The 24,083-nt window shown below is 41.5% G+C and overlaps 1 protein-coding gene across 1 annotated transcript in view; it reads left to right on the forward strand.

Moving 5' to 3' along the window:
* LOC116991764 (serine/threonine-protein kinase Nek8-like) overlaps nucleotides 1–24,083 on the forward strand; it is a 38,339-nt gene that overhangs the window by 285 nt on the left and 13,971 nt on the right. Inside the window, exons 2-10 of the mRNA XM_033050697.1 lie at nucleotides 2,429–3,412; nucleotides 7,212–7,388; nucleotides 8,213–8,328; nucleotides 9,591–9,722; nucleotides 12,875–13,076; nucleotides 13,241–13,360; nucleotides 13,565–13,682; nucleotides 17,131–17,347; nucleotides 23,652–23,806. Of these exons, the coding sequence (XP_032906588.1) occupies nucleotides 2,731–3,412; nucleotides 7,212–7,388; nucleotides 8,213–8,328; nucleotides 9,591–9,722; nucleotides 12,875–13,076; nucleotides 13,241–13,360; nucleotides 13,565–13,682; nucleotides 17,131–17,347; nucleotides 23,652–23,806 (1,919 nt within the window). The 5' untranslated portion in view covers nucleotides 2,429–2,730. The remainder of the gene's footprint in view (nucleotides 1–2,428; nucleotides 3,413–7,211; nucleotides 7,389–8,212; nucleotides 8,329–9,590; nucleotides 9,723–12,874; nucleotides 13,077–13,240; nucleotides 13,361–13,564; nucleotides 13,683–17,130; nucleotides 17,348–23,651; nucleotides 23,807–24,083) is intronic.

The following is a 24,083-nucleotide window of genomic DNA, read 5'->3' on the forward strand; positions in this document are numbered from 1 at the left end:
TAAAATAAGTTTGCCACGCACTAAACTGGAGGATCGAGAGAGTTTTAATGGTTAGCAAAAGGTGACGCAGTTGATAAGAGTGTTTGATATGAGTGTAATATAACCTTCAATTTACCACAGGCAAATGGGCAGAGGGCCAGACCTAGGAGTTAAATGAAACAACAAATCCAACAGATGCTGGAAACTCAAACAAAAAAACAGGTGCAGGTAGAAATCCTCGGCAGGTAATGCAGCATCTTTTGAGGGAGAGCTAGGGACTAGAATGTAAAGATCAGTGTGTGATGCTGAGTCTGTATGTTACTACTCAGACTGCGTTTAGAGTATTGTGTGCAGTTTTGCATCTGAGTGGGTATGTGCTGGGGTTGGAAAGAGTCCAGAGATGGTTTACAAGAATGATCCTTCCTGGTAGTGATGAGCGTTTGACAACTCTGGGCCTGTACTCGCTGGAGTTTGGAAGGATGAAACATTGAAACTTATCGAATAGTGAAAGGCCTGGATAGAGTGGATGTTAAGAGGACGTTTCCACTAGTGGGAGAGTCTAAGACCAGAGGGCACAGCCTCAGAATAAAAGGATGTACCTTTAGAAAGGAGACGAGGAGGAATTTCTTTAGTCAGAGGGTGGTGAATCTGTGGAATTCATTGCCACAGACAGCTGTGGAGGCCAAGTCATTGTGTATTTTGAAAGCGTAGATTTACAGGTTGTTAATTTGTACGGGTGTCAAAGGTTATGGGGAGAAGGCGAGAGAACAGGGTCGAAAGGGATAGATAGTTCAGCCATGATTGATTGGCGGAATAGACTCAATGGGCAAAATTTATGAACAGTTAAACTTTCAGATTAAAAGAGCTTTGTGTGTGCATGGCTTTGACAGTAATGTGGGAGGCCAAGATTTTAGCCTGTAGGTTATTGGTATCAGTAGTAGGGAAAGAAGGAGCCATTCCATCTCAGTGTAATCAGGAGCAAGACCGAGCAAGTGAATTGGCAAATCGTAAACCTGGGAGCAATGGAAAATGGGCAGCAAGTAACTATCATGGAGGGCTTCAAAATGTGGTGCAGGCTGAACAAATAAATGTATCAACATTAGTTTAGAGGACCAATTCACAGAGTTAATTCCTGCAAGTGTCCAACGTGAGGATGTCCACAAAGCTGGCACAAACATCAGTGAAGTCAGGACTCTAGATTTATCTGCACAATATGAAATGTGATCTGATAAACCAAGAATAAATTGTGATGCTTTGTCAACAACACTAACAAGCTTCTCCACTCACAGTTCACTTTTAGTCACCCTCCCTCCACAAAGAAAATTTCTCACCACTTGTCATTTTTTCCTCTAGAGATCATTGAAGGTATTAAAAAATGTATGTAAATTTAAACCATCTAAAACAAATTGTGAGACCAATGGAATAATAACAAGGCCTTTTGTTCGTTTGAATCTCAATATTATTTTCAAGTCAAGGAAAGAGTGTTTAAGAGTCTGAAGAAGGGTTTCGGCCCGAAACGTCGCCTATTTCCTTCGCTCCATAGATGCTGCTGCACCCGCTGAGTTTCCCCAGCAATTTTGTGTACCTTCGATATTCCAGCTTCTGCAGTTCCCTTTTGAACACAAGAGTGTTTAATTGTCTGATGTATTGAAATTGAACAATTAAATTCTTACTTGCAGCAGCACAACAGGATTGTAAGCGCAGTACTAAATAGAGAACTTAATAAACAAACCAAACAAAATCAATAAATTAAAATCCGCAATATAATACAAAACAAAAGCCCAAAGTCCATAGTGCAACCAAGACAGTGTATAGTTTGAAGTTTAGTTGGTGTTTATAGTGTTTAATCGCCTGATGGTTGTTGGAAATAAGTTGTTCTTGAACCTCAGAGGTCACAGTTTTCAGTCTATACCTTCTTCCTGATGGCAGGAGTGAAATAGGTGCTTGGCCAGGGTTGTGTGGATGCTTGATGATGCTGGCTGCCTTTTGAGTTAATGCCACCTATCGATTCATAAGTTCTTTCTTCACCTCCCTTACTGGAATGAAATGGAGTAGGGTGCATAAAAGCCACTCAGTTTAAAAATGAGCCAAGCAAATACCTGTGTATGGAGGCTTGTTATGCTGCTGCATGTAAGAATTTCATTGTTCCATTGTTGGTACATATGACAATTAAACCCTCTTGACTCTCAAACCCGAGGAACCTATTCTTACTTTCTAAGGAAACATGGCAGTCTACTTAACACATTGCTACTGTATTATGCCAGATTACAAATGTGCTTGTAAGCATAAGTGCCTTAATTCACCCTTTTCTTTCTCCTGATAAATTGAAGATGGTACAGAATAAGCACTTCTGATTTCCTGGTTAAATTCATTATGTTTAATTGAACTACTTACTTATCAAAGCAGGAACTCTCAAGGGATACTTATATTTCTTGTATTTTTTCTGCAGAGAAACTGTGCTACAGAGAACTGTCTTCACATATTCAGACAGCTAATTAAAATGCAGATGCTTCAAACAATTCAAAGTCCAATATGGTGGATGAGAATTCTGCAATAGACCTTGGAAAGGATTGCATCAACAGTTGGATTCTGTGATGAGGCTCCCAGTAACAGTGAGCAACTACAGACTCAGACATGGCCCAACCAAGGCCAAGTCATGATGAAACAACGTGATCGTATATGTTTTAACTCTGGGCAGAAATTCCACTCAGTAACATTACCAAACTTTATTGCACTGCTTACCAATCTAAAATGAATAAGGTTACCATCAATCCTACGCGCGATGTCAGGAGGTTCTCATCACAGACTGACAGCGGGGTTATCTCGGATTCATCCGATAAGTTTGACTCGTGGTCATTGTGTCCAAAGGAACTTGAGAAAGAAAAGATTGAGGGTGGATCTGAAGTTGACCAGGCTCATAACTCCAGTGCTAGCTCTGGTGGAGATAAGTGTGATCAGCAAGAAACTGAGAGGGAGACCGCCGACCGGAAAAACCTTTGTAGGGAACTGGAAATCACCAAATGTTCATCCATTCACAGGCTTTTAATAGTTTGTAATAATGATAAGCGGTGCTCTGATATTACAGGTGCATCATGGCCACATGTGACTGTGGTGAATTATGCCTATGAGTCCTCTACGCTGGATTCAATTTCTGCACAAGTGGCTGAAGCTTTGAATGGAAAGCAAGTAATATCTGTAGCCTTTGTTCTGTACAATCAGCAAGATGCGATACATATTTGCGGGGCTGGAGTGGTTCAGACACTCACGTCAATTTCTATCCACAAGCAATTAGCTGTGCGGAGATTCTTTAACAATATTGTGACCAACCACATTGATGTGGAAGATTCAGATGCCAGGATGGATATTCTGGGCTGTACTGCCCTGATGACTACAGACTTGGAGGAAGTCAAGAGGGAGTTGCAGAGGCTGACAGGTATATTTACATTATACATTTAACAGTATACCAAATATCAGCTTTGGTTATATCAGAAAGTTATGAATTCAAGTTCTAGATGTTTGCAAAATCTACTCTGACACTTCCGTGCAATACCGAGGGAGAGGTGTACAGTTTTAGGTGCTATATTTCATTTGTTATTAAACCAAGATTCCACCTGTCCTCTGATGAGCATACCAAATAAATGGTAACGTACAGGTTAAGTTGCGAGAAGCCTAGGCTACTAGTCCGATGATAATTGTTTGAATCCCTCCACCACGACTCAGATATTTTAATTTAGTTAATTAAATAAATCTGCAATGAAAAGATAGGACCTGAAATGTTGGTTATGAAACCACTGACGCCTCTGCATTAGAGAAACCAAATGCAGATTGGGTTACTGCTTTGCAGAGCGGCTCTGACTCCAAGGATTGGGCTTTCATTTGTCTACCATTTTAATTATTCATCCCACTCCCTGGTTGACTTTGTTGTCTTTGGTCTGTGATGCTACAGCAATAAAACCCAACATAAGCTGGAGGAATAGCATCTCATCTGCCTTCCAGGAACATTGCAGTACTCAGAATTTAACCAGCTTGTTTCTGCTTGCATCAAAATCTGCCTCAAGTGTTTGGTATTCCGAGCATTTTCTGTTGACTCCTACATCAGCTCTGTTTCATGTCTCACATGTCCAGCCTGCTGTTATTTAAAAAAAAATCTGTTTTACTGTTTTCTCATTTTTCCATTTTTGATGAAGGATCATTGAACTTAAGCGATTCTCTCTCCGCAGACGCTGCCTGGCCTGCCGAGCATTTCCAGCACTTTCTGTTAATAATCTGATGTTCTACAGTCACTTTGTATTCATGGCATTGGCCTGATTAACCCATGGGCTGGAAAAAGGCAGCTGGGAATTTGAACTTATTAAATAAATATAGATTACAAGGTTTTTATTGAGATTGATGATCATGAAATCAGTGGATTGTTGGAAAAAAAAACCCATATTAGATGACAACACCCTTTAGGGTAGGTTACCGTTATTCTGTTACCTTTCGGTAATATTTTTTACTTTAATTGCTTTATGAAATAGCCATGCAAGTCATTCAATTCAATACTAATTAGGATGGGCAATGAATGCCAACAATCCCCAAAACTCAGAAAACCAAAATTGCTTAACTGGACATTATATATTTTCTGGGAAGTTGCCAGTAATTAGTTATTACAGTAAACAGAAGAATTGGAGAAATGCCTATACAAGAGATCTTTTAATTATTCACCTGAGTTATTAACATTTGGAACAATAATTGACTAACATTCTAAAAGGGAAATAACTAACCAGGTTTTACCAAGCAATTAATATTTGGCTCAACTGAAATTTCATCATGAGGAAATATGTTATTGTATCAGGTGTGTTCTTCTTAATCTTACTAATATCAAACTATTAAACCTCATTAAAAATGTGTTCATAGATACAGTGAAACATCACAGAAATAAATAGAAACAGGAAACTGCAGATGCTGGTTTGCAACAAAAAAAAAGACAAAGTGCTGGAGTAACTGATTGCATTAATTGTCCCGTGCTTACCAGGAAATGAGTGCTGTTCTCAGTATGAGTGCCACCAGGCTCAGGATGCCTGTGCAAAAGCAGAATTCTGAAACTTGCTGGCCACTCTGGTGACTTTCCATTTGTGCTCCAGCATCAGACTCTTCATGCAGTCCAGGAGCAGAACATGAACTTGTGCTAATTCCATAGCTGTCGCACAAGGGAACAGGCCACCAGAGTTACACAAGGTGCAAGAACACAAGGTGCCCATGCATTAAAATGGAGAACGGCAACATAGGACTGGAATAAGAATTGGGTATAATGCCTGAATTAATTGAGTTGACATAAATGTTTTAATGTGTTTCTATTTCTAATTTAGATACTTCATTGATTTTAACAGTTTAATATCAATTTTTAATATGAGTTAACTAGTTTTGTCAATTTTTGAATAATTATTTAAAACAGGGAATGGTTCATAATTGTGGTTTATAATTGTGGCATCCTATGTCTCAGCGCAGAAGGGGGGCATTCAATCCATCAATTTTTATTTATTGGATCAGGGTCAGTTGGTTGTGAGGTACAGTGGTGGAAAACAAAAACGAGGCTCACAACACCAACTAATGATCATTAAATAATATGTATCTAAGTGCTTTTGTATAGTGATACTTGTACTGAACTTTACACTTAAATAGATTTCACTGTACCTCGGTACGTGTGACAAATAAAATATTAATGGTAAATGCAGTGGCTTTGCTCTGGTGATTACGTATGTTGTAAATCCAGGAGGCCAGTGACCTTGCCACTTAACCTACACCCAGATCCACCTCAGCATGTGGCTGTTTGTTTTTTTATATAAGGTGTGCCAGGTTAATATGTCTTCAAAAACCACTGAACATCTCGTGGTATTAAAGTGGAATTAAAGTGGAAATTGCCTGGGTCAAATCGCCTGTGTGTTCCCGTGTAGTTCCCGGGGAGAAAGGAACACCTTGCTGATCACACACCTAATTTTTTGTGTAAAGTCCAAAGACATTCTGCCTACTATTTGTTTCCTTCAGGTACTAGACTTAAACTGGACACTATTACTTTGGCGGCAGAGTATCCAGAAACTTGTTATGGTTGGTTGAACTGCTGAGGACTCTTCAAGGTGGAGTCTGAAGAAGGGTTTCGGCCCGAAACGTCGCCTATTTCCTTCACTCCATAGATGCTGCTGCACCCGCTGAGTTTCCCCAGCAATTTTGTGTACCGAGGACTCTTCAAGGTTCTGTGAATTGTATTGCATTAATAAATTATGTTTTCTTTCCAGATAAATTTGCATAAAGTCTGTTAAAACCACATTTGTTCAAACAGAATGCTAAATACTAAGGCTAATTTAGACAAACCTCAAAGTCCTTTGATAATTTCTTGTTAGGAACAATGTTAAATAATATGTTATTTCCCAGTCTAAGGCATAGAGAGCTACTTCAGGAGAAATAACACAAATTAGTGTTCAATCGCAATTTAAATTGAAGCTAGTGTTCATTAAATAAATTTAAATACAGCTCAAGTTAACATTTTGAACATTATTTATAATTAAGCTTACAGAAATTATGCCTCTGAGGTCAAGACCTGTTAACTGTGCTAATCGGTAGGATGCAAAGTAATTTACTAATTACTGCTGTTATGCTAATCATACACGGTATCCTAATTATAGGTTATGGGGAACTTCAGCATCACTGTCATGTTGCAGAGACTCCGTTGGTGTAAGGGGATATTTAGAGCCATTATTTGCTTAATTACACCACTGTGTTAAAATAGATATGGGTGAAACATATAACACGCAACTCTGTTCTTCACAAAAGCCCCACACTTGGCCCCAAAGCCTGTACAATGAGGAATTTGCACAGGTATTCTTATCCTGTAGATAAAACTGTGGGCATGATGAGTGAACAACCCTACTGGTGTTTGTCCTCACATTGGACGAGAGGAACGTATCTCTGTGGACATATAGTGTAGGCACAATGTAGCAAATAATAGTCGGCAAATAGTAGATTGCCCAGCTGCCATGTTGAATTACCAATCGAGCAAAGTAACCATATATGCTACATCTACAGGCTCTCTGAAGAAGGGTCTTCAAAATCACCTATTCATTTTCTCCAGAGATGCTGCCTGACCTGCTCAGTTACTTCAGCATTTTGTATCTATCTTCTCTCAAGAGTGACTCTGCTTTATCAACTTATTTCAGAGTGATCAGAAGAAAATCTGAGCCAGGGTTTTCTTTTTTCAGGTGTTCCTGTTGGTATGACAAGAAGCGTGCTGGGCAACGAGTTGGTGGCAGGTCCAAACCAGGTGCCGGGAGATGTAAAGATGCACATCCTGGATCTCTACTGTGAAAGCGAGAAGTTGAAACGGCCGCATCCCCAAACACTGGCAGAGTTTGAAAAGATACACATAGTGGGAAAAGGTGAGCTTGGAGACCCTACTACATGGCAGCCCAGCGGTAGAGTTGTTGCCTTACAGCACCAGAGACACGAGTTCGGATGCTGTGTGGAGTTTGTACCGCATGGACTTACCCCGGCTGCTCCAATTTCCTCCCACACTCCAAAGACGTGCATGTTTATAGGTTAATTGTTTTTGGTAAAGGTTGTAAATTGTTCCTAGTGTGTAGGATAATGCTAGTGTACGGGGATCGCTGGTCGGCATGGACTCTGAGTCGAAGGGCCTCTTTCCGCACTGTATCTCTAAACTACACTACCTCATCTTCCCACCAGGCCCATAGGACCCACATCCTCCATCACTTCCTCCACCAACCTTGCAACTGTGGGGCTGATGGACAATGTGCACAATGTGTTCTGTTGTGCCTGAACACTGTGTGTGCAATAGAATTTCACTGCTGGGAGGGCTCATTTAAAATGGGTGTGTGTCCCACACAAAACCTTTTCGATCTTTCCACCTTCTCCTGAAATAGTCAAGTTGGTTTAATTGCTGTCATAACTCTGAGAGTTTTCCATTTGACGCCAAAGGAATTATTGGTAGCCATTATCCATTAGTCGCAGTAGTACAAGTGAGCATCTGATCTCTTTCCTAGAATATCATCGCTAAAATGTTTCACGTCAATGAATGTAAGTACGCAAAAATTGTGCAAAAGTTAAGATTTCGCTGCCGGGAGATTATCTGATCCGATATGATAGAACTTTATTTATCCCAGGAGGGAAATTAATCTGCGTACAGTCATATAAAAACGCAAAATACATGAAACATGAAATTATCTTCCCATTCTTCTGCTAGGAGCCTATGGGACAGCAGTTCTGTATCGGAAGAAGGATGATGACTCCCTGGTCATTCTTAAAGAGATCAACATGCACGAGCTGAACCACATTGAAAGACAGAGGGCATTGAATGAGGTTTGTGTGTCTAACTCTGAATTGTGTACATCATTGTTTACACACCATGGAATTTATAGACAAAGCTGGTAACAATAGATTATGGTAATGGGTGCATACTGGGGAAAGTGTGAGGGTTAGTATCCCAGCCTGTCAGCTCCAGTGATTCAGGTTTGGCCCTGACCTTGGGTGCTCTCTGTGTGGAGTTTGCACCCTCTCCCTGTGGCAATGTGTTTTCCCCCCAGATGCTCCAGTTTCCCACATCCCAAAGAGATGTCAATTGGTGAACTAATTGACTGCTGTAATGTAGATGTGTGGTGTAAGCGTTTATAAAAGAGTGGAGTTGAAGAGCATGTGCGTGCAAATACATTATAAGAATGGTCTGGGTAGAATAACATGCCAGGAGTTGGCATGGAGGTAATGAACTGAATAGTGTCATGCTATGAGAAATGTCATGTCAAGCAGAAAGTGGTGGGCATTTTCCGTTCCGTCACGAGTATTGACCCCACCATTGTGTTACCTGCCTCAAGAAGGAAGCTAATATTATCAAAGAGCCAGACCACCCTGGCCACAACCTGCTCTCACTGCTATCATTGGGAAGAAGGTTCAGGAACCTGAAAGCCTTTACCTCCAGGTTCAAGAACAATTTCTTCCCATCAAATATCAGGCTCTTTAACCCCTCTGCACATCCCTAACCAGAACCCCACCTGAGTAATGAACTACTGTGGATTTCTAATAAAGTTGCACTGCCTATTTCGGCTTGTACTATTATGAAACACAAAGTGTGTAGCTACTCAGCAGGTCAGGCAGCATCTCTGGAGGGAATGGACGTGAGATTTTGGGTCGGAACCCTTCCTCAGATTATCATGGTCTTGTTACCCAGTATAACTGATAATTTATTGTATTATTGGTTATAGTTATTTTTTATTACAATTAATGATAATATAATAACTAAATCATAGATATATTATATTATTTATTATTGTTGTGTTGCTGCATTCATGTGTCTCTAAAGCTGCAGCAAGTAAGAATTTAATAGCTCTATTCACGGAGCAAAGGACAATTAAACACTCCCTGACTTTTGACTTTTGAAATAAGTATAAAAAGATAACCCCAGTATGGCCAATGTGAGTGAGCATGAGTAGCCCAGATACAGTGGTCCGTGTGAATGAGTATGTGTAGCCCCATCTCTTATGGTTGAGTGTGAACTAATGCAGACCCGATGCTCAGTGTGCATGAATGAATATGAGTGTAAGCTTTTTGTTCATCTTTCCCTGTTGTAGGTGAAGGTGCTTTCCATGTTAGATCACCCCAATATTATTAATTACTACGACAGCTTTGAGGAGGATGGTGTACTGATGATTGAGATGGAATATGCAGAAGGAGGAACACTGGCACAGTACTTGGCACAGCAGGTACTTTACATGGCAAAGATATTTAACTGGAGCTGCTGCATAAGTTGTAGGAGCGGAATTGGGCATTCGGCCCATCAAGTCGACTCCACCATTCAATCATGGCTGATCTATCTTTCCCTCTCAACCCCATTCACCTGCCTTCTCCATATAACCCTTGACACCTGTATGAATGAAGAATCTATCAATCTCCACCCTAAAAATATTAATTGACGGCCTCCTCAGCCTTCTGTGACATTGTATTCCACAGATTCACCACCCTCTGACTAAAGAAATTCCTCCTCATCTTGATTCTAAAGGTACGCCCTTTTATTCTGAGGCTATGGCCTCTAGTCCTGGACTCTCCCGCTAGTGGGAACATCCTCTCCACATCCAAATGTTTAAGTGTTTCTCCTAAATGGGAGTGAGCTACAATTTAGATCTCTCCGTCAATGCCACAATGTACAATGAACCAAAGAAACTGACCCTGAGGTACAGATTAATTGATTTAAACATTGAATAAAAAGCAAAGTGCTGGAGGAAGTCAGGGGTGAGGCAGCATCTGTTGAGGGTAATGGGCAGATAATCCTTTGGGTCAGGACCCTTCTTCAGTGTGCTCTGCCGAGTTCCTAAGCAGTTTATTTTCTCCAGGTTCCAGCATCTGAAGTCTCTTGTGTCTCCGTTTGTTTGAATTGCTTCTTTAAACTTTATTAATATAGTGAGCATCTGGAATATAATGTTTCCAGCACACACTAATTCAATCAGATTTCATCGAAGGTATCAAGGCCTATTCAAGTAAAGCAGAAAGATGCACATAGTCATAGTCATAGAGTGATACAGTGTGGAAACAGGCCCTTCAGCCCCACTTGCCCACACTGGCCAACAATGTCCCAGCTACACTAGTCCTACTTGCCTGCGCTTGGTCCATATCCCTCCAAACTTGTCCCATCATGTACCTGTCCTCTAACTGTTTATTAAACAATGGGATAGTCCCAGCCTGAACTACCTCCTCTGGCAGCTTATTCCATACACCCGCCACCTTTTGTGTGAGAAAGTTACCCCTCGGATTCCTATTAAATCTTTTCCACTTCATCTTGAATTGATGTCCTCTGGTCCTTGATTCCCCTTCTCTGGGCAAGAGACTCTGTGCATCTACCCGATCTATTCCTCATTATTTTGTACACCTCTATAAGATCCCCCCTTATACTCCATGGAATAGAGACCCAGCCTACTCAACCTCTCCCTATAGCTTACACCCTCTAGTCCTGGCAACATCCACGTAAATCTTTTCTGAACCGTTTCAAGCTTGACAATAGCTTTCCTATAACATGGTGCCCAGAACTGAACACAATATTTTAAATGCCGCCTCACCAACGTATTATACATCTGCAACATGACCTCCCAACTTCTATACTCAATACTCTGACTGATGAAGGCCAAAGCGCCAAAAGCCTTTTTGACCACCTTATCTACTGTACCTGTGACTCGACCTTCAAGGAACCATGCACCTGTACTCCTAGCCCCCTCTGCTCTACAACATTACCCAGAGGCCTACCATTTACTGTGTAGGTCCTGCCCCTGTTCGACATCCCAAAATGCAACACCTCACACTTCTCTGTATTAAATTCCATCAATGATTCCTTCGCCCACCTGGCCAATCGATCCAGATCTTGTTGCAAATCTTCACAACCATCTTCACTATCTGCAACACCACATCTTACACTCTCCACATAATACAACTCCATCATTATTCTTTCTCTGCCTTGAGGTTCGTCTAGAACTCCTTCACCAGCGTTAAACTGTAAACTGCAGTGGATGTGAAATCAATCAAACTGGTTCTTCTCCCCTGCTCAAAGTCCATTTCCCAGCATCTTCTGCTTCTAATTCAGCTAACTATATCTTCATTAGTTTCATATGAAGCCATATTTAGGCAGCTTTTGAGAACAACCTCATTACCCACTCACCATTCCTTGTGAATTAGTTTCTAAATATCATCTGCAGTTGAAGTGCAATGCCAGCTTAAAAATGACTGAAAGTGCTCCATAGGTCAGGCAGTCGGTGAGAGAAAAGCAAAATTAATGGGCAGAATTGTGCTTAGTGTGTTCTGTCAACTGCATTCATCTACAACCCCACACTCTCCAGTACTTCTCCCACCATTGCGCCGACTGTAGCAACAGTTTAGGCTTTAGACTTTAGAGATACAGTGTAGAAACAGGCCCTTCAGCCCACCAAGTCCATGCCGACCAGTGATCACCCGCTACACAAGCACTAACCTTCGCACTAGGGACAATTTACACTTTTACCAAAGCCAAATACCAAAGCACTGTGGTCCAGTTATAACTCTATTACATCCATTCCTCATCTCCAAGTATCTGTTCTCCATCCAGGGTGCTGTAGGTGTACAATGTCAAAGTAACAGGCCAGTCCTGAGCATTTCTGACCCCTGTGTCGCACTGTGCTGGTGCAGAGGTCAGAAGTGAGTTAACCAGCACATGGCAGTATGCAGGTGGTTCTCGGTGGAACCACAGGCTGAGGTAAAGTATAATTTGGGCATTGTTTTGAATGCTTGACATTGCCTGAACCTGGGAAACATTAGAGATTTTAAGACAAATTTTAGGAAGCAGAGAAACAGAGAGGAAAGAGAGAATGAAGGAAGGTCTGTGATGGATGGGGAAGGGATAATTGTGCAACTATGGACAGTGTTGTGGGGACAAGCAAATAAACAAATGATGAGTCAAGGGGAGAAATAGCTGGGGAAAGGAAAATCTCTGTCTAAGATGATGGAACTCACAATTGAATCTGGGAGACTCTAATGCACTTAATAGAAAGATTGTTCCTTGCATTTACATGGGATCTCATCAGAACAGTGCAAGGAAACGAGGAATTAAGTCAAATTGAGAGGGGAGAGGCAGGAAAATCAAGTGTTCGGTGAACAGAAGATTAGGGATCACACTTGCAAACTGAACAGCGATGTTCTACACAGCAGCCACTTCCATTTCATGAGATTGTTGTATTGAGCACTTGTCTTCCTGATATCATTCCCATTCTCAGGACATGAAATGGCTCTCCTCCAACCAACTGACACTTTCTCGTGCTATCATTGTTTCAATCCGCGAAAGAACACTTGCGTGAGGTGTGCCACACTGGTGTCTGGAATGACAGTGCTTTTGTTGCAGGATCGAGAGTTGGAAGAGCTGGAAATCCTAAACCTCTTCCACCAGATAGTGGCTGCCATCTGTTACCTCCATGAACACAGCGTGTTGCACCGAGATTTAAAGACGGCCAACCTTTTCCTCACAAAAGAAGGCGACGTGAAGCTCGGTGATTTTGGGGTGGCCAAAGTGATGATGACAGGAAGTGAGGCACACACCATCTTGGGTGAGTTTTACCTCAAGCATTTTGGAAAAAATAAGGAAAAGGATAATGACATATTGGAGTGAAGGAGTAAGAGTAGGACAAAAGCACAAAATCTCTTAAGTGAGATGTTATAGATTCCATGTGACTAGAGTGGATTTACCTGATGGACTTTTTGTGCTGGGCAGGAACTCCATATTACATCTCACCCGAAATCTGTGAGGGAAAATGTTACAATGATAAATCGGACATCTGGTCGCTTGGTTGTATTCTTTATGAGATGGCATGTCGTCAGCGCACTTTTGAAGGTAAGAGGGATGAAAATTTCCAACTAATTGTTAGTGAGGAAATTCATCAGGTTAATTGGTAGAGGCATAATAGACAATCATTAGAAAGGTAATAAGGTCAAATGCTTGCAGAAGAATCTGAATTTTCCAGCTTTGCAGGGACACACACTTGCTTAATACTGCTGGAGAATTGCGGGTATAATTGTGTTGTTCTCTTTGTTGCAGGGACAAATCTATCAGCAGTGGTAAATAAGATCATGAAAGGGCAATTTGCTCCCATCACCGATAACTACAGTGCTGAGTTTAAAGCCCTTGTGTTGGACATGCTGCAAAAGGAGACTCAGTAGGTTGCAAATGCTTATAACCATCCCACCTACATTAATAACCAAATCACTTATGTAAATAATGAACAACAGGGGACCCAGCAAGGATCCAGTGTACCTGCTCATTACAGGCCTCCAGACGGCAAAAAAAATTCCACCAGCCTCCATCTCCTACCTTCAAGCCAATTCTACATCTAATTGGATAGCTTCCCTTGGATTAGAAACATAGAAAATAGGTGCAGGAGTAGGCCATTCGGCCCTTCAAGCCTGCACCGCCATTCAATATGATCATGGCTGATCATCCAACTCAGTATCCTGTACCTGCCTTCTCTCCATACCCCCTGATCCCTTTAGCCACAAGGGCCACATCTAACTCCCTCTTAAATATAGCCAATGAACTTGCCTCAACTACCTTCTGTGGCAGAGAATTCCAAAGATTCACCACTCTCTGTGTGAAAAATGTTTTTCTCATCTCGGTCCTAAAAGATTTCCCCCTTATCCTTAAACTGTGACCCCTGGGATTCTGTGATCTAACCTTCCAGAATACCCTGTGTTGAGGTATCTTGTCAAAGGCCTTGCTAAAGTCCATGCAAACATCAACCGCACTGCCCTCATCAGTCTTTATCGTCACCTCTTCAAAATAATCAAATTTATGTGGCATGATTTCCCAAGCACAAAGCCATGCTGACGATCTCTGATCAGTCCTTGTCTTTTAAACTGCTGGTAGATCCCAGCTCTCAGAACCCCCTCCAATAATGCACCCTCTACTGATCATGGGTTCTTCGGTCTGTAGTTCCCAGGCTTTTCCTTGCCGCCTTTCTTAAATATTAATCGTACAAATATCTGTCTGAGGCCCAGCAATTTCTTCATTATCTTCCCACAGTCGATAGAATACCCTTGATCAGGTCCCAGGGTTTTATATACCTTCATGTAATGGAAGCCCTCTCGCAACTCCTCTTCTGTAATGTGGGGTCTTTTCAAGACATCACTATTATTGTCCCAAGTTCCCTAAAATCTGAGTCTTTCTCCACTGTGAATACAGATGGAAAATATTAATTTGATACTTTGTCTATCTCTTGTGGCTCCACATACAGTGGCTTGCAAAAGTATTCATAACCCTTGAACTTGTCCACATTTTGTCACGTTACAACCACAAACGTAAATGTATTTTATTGGGATTTTATGTGATAGACCAACACAAAGTGGTGCATAATTGTGAAGTGGAAGGAAAATGATACATGGTTTTCACATTTTTTTACAAATAAAAAACTAAAAAGTGTGGTGTGCAAAAGTATTCAGCCCCCCTGAGTCAATACTTTGTAGAACCACCTTTCGCTGCAATTACAGCTGTAAGTCTTTTGGGGTATGTCTCTACCAGCTTTGCACATCTAGAGACTGAAATTTTTGCCCATTCTTCTTTGCAAAATAGCTCAAGCACAGTCAGATTGGATGGAGAACGTCTGTGAACAGCAATTTTCAAGTCTTGCCAGAGATTCTCAATTGGATTTAGGTCTGGACTTTGACTGGGCCATTCTAACACATGAATATGCTTTGATCTAAACCATTCCATTGTAGCTCTGGCTGTATGTTTAGGGTCGTTGTCCTGCTGGAAGGTGAACCTCCGCCCCAGTCTCAAGTCTTTTGCAGACTCTAACAGGTTTTCTTCCAAGATTGCCCTGTATTTGACTCCATCCATCTTCCCATCAACTCTGACCAGCTTCTCTGTCCCTGCTGAAGAAAAGCATCCCCACAGCATGATGCTGCCACCACCATGTTTCACAGTGGGGATGGTGTGTTCAGGGTGATGTGCAGTGTTAGTTTTCCGCCACACATAGCGTTTTGCATTTAGGCCAAAAACTTCAATTTTGGTCTCATCTGACCAGAGCACCTTCCTCCACATGTTTGCTGTGTCCCCCACATGGCTTGTGGCAAACTGCAAACGGGACTTCTTATGGCTTTTTTTCAACAATGGCTTTCTTCTTGCCACTCTTCCATAAAGGCCCGATTTGTGGAGTGCACGACTAATAGTTGTCCTGTGGACAGATTCTCCCACCTGAGCTGTGGATCTCTGCAGCTCCTCCAGAGTTATCATGGGCCTCTTGGCTGCTTCTCTGATCAGTGCTCTCCTTTCCCGGCCTGTCAGTTTAGGTGGACGGCCATGTCTTGGTAGGTTTGCAGTTGTGCCATACTCTTTCCATTTTCGGATGATGGATTGAACAGTGCTCCGTGAGATGTTCAAAGCTTGGGATATTTTTTTATAACCTAACCCTGCTTTAAACTTCTCCACAACTTTATCCCTGACCTGTCTTGTGTGTTCCTTGGGCTTCATGATGCTGTTTGTTCACTAATGTTCTCTAACAAACCTCTGAGGCCTTCTCAGAACAGCTGTATTTATACTGAGATTAGATTACACACAAGTGGACTCTACTAATTAGGTGACTTCTGAAGGCAATTGGTTGCACTGGATTTTATTTAGGGGTATCAGAGTAAAGGGGGCTGAATACTTTTGCACGCCACACTTTTCAGTTTTTTATTTGTAAAAAAATTTGAAAACCATGTATCATTTTCCTTCCATTTCACAATTATGCGCCACTTTGTGTTGGTCTATCACATAAAATCCCAATAAAATACATTTACGTTTGTGGTTGTAACGTGACAAAATGTGGAAAAGTTCAAGGGGTATGAATACTTTTGCAAGCCACTGTAGATGACTTCATTAATCTCTACGGGCCCTATTCTTTTTCTATTTACTCTTTTGCCTTTAATATACTTGCAAAATCGCTTTGGATGTGCCATCCTCTTATCAATCAAAGTGATCTCCTATCCCCTTTTTGCCCTCTTGGTTTCCCTCTCAAGTGTACTCCCACATCTCCGATACTCTTCAAGGGATTCACTTGATCTGAGCTGCCTATATCTGACTTTTTATTCCAGGATGCTCAACACTTTAACTCCCCTTCCCATTCCCACACTGACCTTTCTGGCCTGGGCCTCCTTCATTGTCAGAGTGAGGCCCAGCGCAAATTGGAAGAACAGGAACAGCACCTCATATTTTGCTTGGGTAGCTTACACCCCAGCGGTATGAACATTGACTTCTCTAACTTCAAGTAGCCCTTGCTTTCTCTCTCTCCCTCCCCTGCCCAGTTCTCCCACCAGTCTTACTGTCTCTAACAACATTTTACCTCTGCACCGCCCACTCCCCTGACATCAGTCTGAAGAAGGGTCTCGATCCGAAACATCACCCACTCCTTCTCTCCAAGATGCTGCCTGTCCCGCTGAGTTACTCCAGCATTTTGTATCTTTCTTTCTCTTGACCAGAGCCTCACCATCCCTTGCCATCCAGGGTTCCCTTCTCTTGCCAACCCTACCCTTCATTCTAACAGGAATATGCTGGCTTTGAATTCTCCTTATCTTTATCCCACTTACCAGAGATCCCTTCTTGCCAGAGCTAATGTCTTTCTATCGACATAGGTACCGTCCATCTGCCCACGAGCTGCTGTACAGTCGGCTCCCTGAAATCATGGCAAAATATGAAGCAACTCCAATTGAGGAGGAAGAGCCAGGGACAGGCGTACAACGTGGCCTGACTCGCAAGAGGAATGGACGCACAGCCCTTTATTATTTCTGCATGTCTGATCTGGAGCTCTTCCCTATTGAAGGGCTGCCTGCAAAGATTAAAATTGGACAGGTGAGTATAACTGAAACATTCTTAATATAAAGACTCAAGGACACACAGGCAGGTGGAACCTGTGGGCCAAACACAAGTTCGTCTAGTGTCTGTTTCCGTGCTGTATGACGCTATGAATCTCTATTTCAGTTCAATTGTCATGTATACCGAGGTACAGTGAAAAGCTTTTTTTGCGTGCTAACCAGTTAGTGGAAAGACAATACATCATTGCGATCGAGCCATTCACAGTGTAAGGGAATAACATTTAGTGCAAGGTAAAGCCAGTAAAGTATGATCAAAGATAGTTCTAGAGTCTCCAATGAGGCAGATAATAGTTCAGGATTGCTCTCGAGTTGTGCAAAGCAATGAGAGAAAATCATCTTTTATAAATTACAAAGTCGACTTTTTTATCATGCCAAATTAACAAAAGTTTAAGAATAAGTTTCCATTAACAAATGTACAATATTTTATAAATTATAAAGTTGACTTTTTTATCATGCCAAATTAACAAAAGTTTAAGAATTAGTAAACGTTAACAAATGTACGATTGACTGAATGCCAAATGAATGCAGAAAGCAGAGGAGAAACATCGAGACAAAGAGCTGGAAGTGAATGTCGTGGAGATGGTGTTTGTTGCTTAGCCACGAGGTGGAGCCCTGCGTCAGGGAGTGTGCGAAATGTCCAGACTCTATCAGTGGTTGTTTGCTCTTTCACCAGTAGAGGAGGAAATGACTCCGTTTTAGACTCCGTGCAGACCCCTGATCTGTGGTTTTCATGAATTATTTTGCTGCTGTACTTAGTGTGAATTTCATAAATAATTTATACGTAAAAAAAGATTTAGCATTGCTTTTGGCCTCCTGAATTGGTTGAAACTTGATTACTTTGGGATGTGCCACACAGCTATGAATGCAGAGTAGCTGGTGAAAATCTCTGGAGAAGTATTACTCTAAATTTAGCTGTAAATAATCTAGCTCGTGGCACAAGGACTCCAGGATAGAGTTGCCAATTCAGATTGGAAGAATTCATGGAGGTTTCTCCATATGACGTTCTGTCCCCAATCTAAATTACTTTATCACTTCCATTCCTAATATTTTTACAACCAATGCAATAAAGAATTTAAAGGAAAGAAAATTACACACTTTTTAACTCATTCTGAGGCAATGGCCTCTGGTCCTAGACTCTCCCACTAGTGGAATCACCCTCTCCATATCCACTCTATCCAGGCCTTTCACCATTCGGTGAGTTTCAATGAGGGGGCCCCCTCATCCTTGTAAACACCAACGAGTACAGGCCCAGTGCCATCAAATGCTCATCATATGTTACCCCAATCATTCCTGGGTTCATTCTCGTAAATCTCCTCTGGACCCTCTCCAACGCCAGCATATCCTCCCTCTAGTATGCGGCCCAAAACTGCTCACAATACTACAAATGGGGCTACTCTTTTTATGATTGTAAGGGTGACAGAAGGCCAATGCCAAGCTCTCTGTGGTGGATCTATCACAAGAAGGTTGATATCGCACCAGCTGGAGGTCTGGGAGTAAGTGGCAGCTCAGAATTAAATCGAATGATTGAGTAGAGGTCGCCCTTGCTTTAAATGGGATTCCTTTGAGTCAATGCTGTGTTCTTGTGCTGTTGATCTCCTCTCTGCCCTTAAGAATTACAAGTTAGCAGAAGCACGGGCATTTTGCTGTTTATATTACTTTATTATTGTTAACCTTTCATCCTTTGCCCAACAAATATGTCAGCACAAAAACATTTGGTTGAGAAAAGCAAACGCCAGGAGGTCAGGGGTGGCAAACATTAGTTTCCAGATCACAACTCAAACTGGAACAGGAATGTAATATTCACCCTGTCTTCTGTGAACTTTAATGATGTGCTTGTGAGAGTGGGAGTTGGAGTTCTTACAACAAGGAACATCTAAAGAAAACTCGGACTTACATTTTTGTTTATTGTGTTACTTGACATATAAAAAGACACCAAGGGAGAAATTTGTCTTTAGCTACCTGTGGGAGGTTCACACAACTAGCAGCCAAGGCTCCTGCGTGTATTAAGTGCTGACGATCAAAAGTGGTTTTCTCTCCCATTATTTGATGTGGTTTCCTTTTAAAGATATGAATAAATCCATGGGTCGCAGTCCCCTATTTTGTGTCTATCTTTGGTATAATCCAGCATCTGCAGTTCCTTCCTCCACCTTGTGCATATGTCTATTCCAGTTAAACCTCTGGTCAATGGCAATTCCCACGATATTGATAGCGGGAGGATTCAGTGATGCCATTGAATGTCAGGGGGTGAGAGCTGGATTTTTTTTTCTTGGTGGAAGTCGTTATTGTCCTGACACTTACAATTTAAGAATAAGGAGTAAGCCATTTAGAACGGAGACGAGGAAACACTTTTTCTCACGGAGAGTGGTGAGTCTGTGGAATTCTCTGCCTTAGAAGGCAAGTTGGAGGCAGGTTCTCTGGATGCTTTCAAGAGAGAGCTAGATAGGGCTCTTTAAAAATAGTGGAGTCAGGGGATATGGGGAGAAGGCAGGAACGGAGTACTGATTGGGGATGATCAGGCATGATCACATAGAATGGCAGTGCTGGCTCGAAGGGCCGAATGGCCTACCCCTGTACCTATTGTCTGTTGTCTATTGTCTACAACATAGAACAGTACAGCACAGGAACAGGCCCTTCAGCCCCCAATGTCTGTGCTGAACATGATGCCAAGACTAAGACTTGTGTGGCACAAATGTTACTTGCTACCCATCTACCCAACTTGAAACATTGCCACTCTCTCCTTAAAACTATGTTCTCTAGTCCTTGATATTTCCACCCTGGGGGAAGAAAATTCCTGACCATCTACCCTACGTATGCATCTCTTAATATTATAAATGTCCATGAGGTCTCCCCTCAACCTCCGACGCTCCAGAGAAAACAATCCATGTTTGCCCCACTTCAGCTTGGTGCTAATACCCTCTATTCCAGGCAACATTCTGAAAAACTCCGCTGCCTCACAGCGCCAGGGACCCGGGTTCAAATCTGACAATGGGTGCTGTCTGTATGGAGTTTGCACGTTCTCCCTCTGACCGCGTGGGTTTCCTCCGGGTGCTCCGGTTTCCTCCCACATTCCAAAGACATGCAGGTTTGTTGGTTAATTGGCCTCTGTAAATTGTCCCTAGAGTGTAGGATAGAGCCAGTGTACAGGCGATCGTTGGTCGGCGTGGACTTGGTGGGTCAAAGGGCCCATTTTCATGGTTTATTGCCAAACTAAACAAATTATCTGTTATAAAAGTCTCTTGGACCTGATCAGTTTTGAGGTATTGGAGGTATCCAATGATCCTGCTACACCATTCAGAAATTAACTTGAATTTTGTTTTACTTTCGAGACCAAACCAATCGCATTCCAGATAAATAGTCATATTTTTAAAAATCATTAAACTATCAAAATAATTTCATGTTTGAGAGCCTGTGCCTTAACTAGCTTCACAAAGGCCAGTGATATTTTTGAAATATGTAGATTATAATGTCACCAATTGCTCAGTGCAATGCAAATTCTCTATCCATGCTGACCATTTAATGAGCCAGCTCTTGGAGTTTAATGAGCAGCACTTAGTCAAATGGTTTCTGATGTGAGATTTATCAGAACTCCTGCACTTTGTCAAATTGGTGATGAATGCTTTTCCCTTTTGAGAAATCTCTTGATCCAATTCCTCAATTTCTTTACATAAATAAATTGTGAAGAATCAGATCTAATCCAATTGATCAATTATTTTAAAATTGGATATCTTGAACATACCAATTTATTATTCTTAAAGTCACATACACTGAAGTTCACTGATCTGGTTACATTTAAGACTGCGCAAATCATGTGCAAAGCAAGAAATAATTTACTTCCAAGAAATATACAAAAACTGTTTATGGAAAGACAGGGTGGGTATAATTTGAGAGGGGAACATAATTTAAAGAAACTCAATGTCAGAACAACTCTTAAAAGTATGTGCATAGCAATCTGTGGTGTGAATTTGTGGAATGGTCTGGAACAGGAGATAAAACTTAGCACAAGCATAATTCAGTTTAAAAAGATGTACAACAACACTTGTTTAAAAGGATATTGGGATGAGGATGGGTGATTGTGAGTGGGATATTTGTTATACTGATTGTATTGGGAAGGGTGATTATAGGGTGATGGGTTGTATATATGACTAAGATACTGTATAGTATATGAGGGTTTTTTCTTTTCTTTTTCTTTTTTTCTTTTTTGTATGGCTTTGTAAATATTTGATTAGTGTTCAAATGTAAATAATTTGGTGTACATATAGTGGCTGGTGTACATATGGTGTACATATAGCTGCTAAATTTGTATGATAATTACAAGCAGTTGAATAAGGGGTGGGAATTAATAAGCTTTGGCTTCTTCCTGCTCCTTTTCGGACACATATGATTTCATTTATTTATAGATATTGTTTATGACACTTTATAAATATTCTTGTTTTGTTTTTTGTATGCTGTTTCACACTTAGAAACATAGAAACATAGAAATTAGGTGCAGGAGTAGGCCATTCGGCCCTTCGAGCCTGCACCGCCATTCAATATGATCATGGCTGATCATCCAACTCAGTATCCCGTACCTGCCTTCTCTCCATACCCTCTGATCCCCTTAGCCACAAGGGCCACATCTAACTCCCTCTTAAATATAGCCAATGAACTGGCCTCGACTACCCTCTGTGGCAGGGAGTTCCAGAGATTCACCACTCTCTGTGTGAAAAAAGTTCTTCTCATCTCGGTTTTAAAGGATTTCCCCCTTATCCTTATGCTGTGACCCCTTGTCCTGGACTTCCCCAACATCGGGAGCAATCTTCCTGCATCTAGCCTGTCCAACCCCTTAAGAATTTTGTAAGTTTCTATAAGATCCCCTCTCAATCTCCTAAATTCTAGAGAGTATAAACCAAGTCTATCCAGTCTTTCTTCATAAGACAGTCCTGACATCCCAGGAATCAGTCTGGTGAACCTTCTCTGCACTCCCTCTATGGCAATAATGTCCTTCCTCAGATTTGGAGACCAAAACTGTACGCAATACTCCAGGTGTGGTCTCACCAAGACCCTGTACAACTGCAGTAGAACCTCCCTGCTCCTATACTCAAATCCTTTTGCTATGAAAGCTAACATACCATTCGCTTTCTTCACTGCCTGCTGCACCTGCATGCCCACTTTCAATGACTGGTGTACCATGACACCCAGGTCTCGCTGCATCTCCCCTTTTCCTAGTCGGCCACCATTTAGATAATAGTCTGCTTTCCCGTTTTTGCCACCAACTTGCTTTTTATTCTTTTATTCTGTTCGAAATAAATAATTAATTAATTAAATAAATAAAGACTTAGTGAAATACTACAGCATCGCTAGATTAATCAGAAATTAAATTTGTTTTTAAGATTATTGATGTAAAGATTTCCTTCTTTTTAATGATTCGGAACATTGGTGGATTCAAGCCCAGCTTCAGGGCTTGAGTTCATAACCTATATTGACACATCAGTAAAGTATTGAAGGAGTTCTACAATGTTGGAAAAGGATTTTTTGGTCTGGCTAACATGCAAAAATGGTTTGTGCGTTTGTTTGTATAGAACCCATAATGTCAGACGTGTTTTAGATGTTAAACATTTGGAGATTGCTATATGCATGTTGGATGTTGCATTTTCTATCTTGTACCGGTGATAACTTCACCAGCTGCATAACTATTAGAAACATCCGATGGTCATGAATTCTTAATTCATATATAAATAAGGGTGGTGCAGAGGCGAAGAGTTGTTGCCTTCATCCCACTGAGTCTGTGCCGACCCGCAATCATCCTGTCCACTCCTATCCTACACAATATGGACTATTTAAAATTTACAGAAGCTAATTAACCTACAACCCTGTACATCTTTGGAGGAAACCGGAGCACCTGGAGAAAGCCCTTGTGATCAAAGGGAGAACGTACAAATTCTGTACAGACAGCACCCATAGTCAAGTACAAGCCCGGGTCTCTGGCGCTGTAAGCCAGCAACTCTACCGCTGTGCTATTATGCTGCCCTATATGCGCCTTGTGGGCCATGTCCAGCATCTGAAGTATGCATCAAGAGAAAGTTGCTCTATCTTATTGCAGTTAGATACATATACAATGCAGAATTGTCTGAATGTGCCCAGATTTAATGGAAATCCCAGTTGTTTTATGGTTCGTGAAACCTGGTTACTCACTATTCACAGTACCTAACGTGACATACAAAAATAATCTTGGAATGTTTTGGGTGTAAGTTCCAGTTTAAGGCTGAAGAAAAGTTTACCTTGTCACCATGTGTCCATTCTAGATTGCTGTATCTGACAAGCACATGATAGCAGTCACTGCAGATCGAGCAGTGTACACATGGGGAATCAATCTGAAAGGCCAGCTTGGTCATGGAGATCTGCAATCACGTTCACGACCTCAGCTGGTGGAAGCCCTCAAAGGAAAGTTTATTGCCAGGTAATAAAGTTTACGAGCATAAAGTTCAGAGGCTCTGGACCAAGGCAGCCTGTGAAGGGAAAGGACATTAATGGCAGATTTATCTCCTTGTCTCTGATAGTTGTGCATTTTGTGCTGTTCAGCACGGTGAAAGGTCGCCATGTTTCAGCAGAGTATTGTTTACTAATTTATTCCTTATTCAGTATTTCCCCTGTTAGATTAATCTCACACCACTGAAACAGTTTTATAAGTAAATGCCTTTCCATTCCTGTTATGTTGGTAATTGTCGGATTCATAA

The sequence above is a fragment of the Amblyraja radiata genome, chromosome 34 (assembly GCF_010909765.2).
Source record: "Amblyraja radiata isolate CabotCenter1 chromosome 34, sAmbRad1.1.pri, whole genome shotgun sequence".
NCBI classification, from domain to species: Eukaryota; Metazoa; Chordata; class Chondrichthyes; order Rajiformes; family Rajidae; genus Amblyraja; species Amblyraja radiata.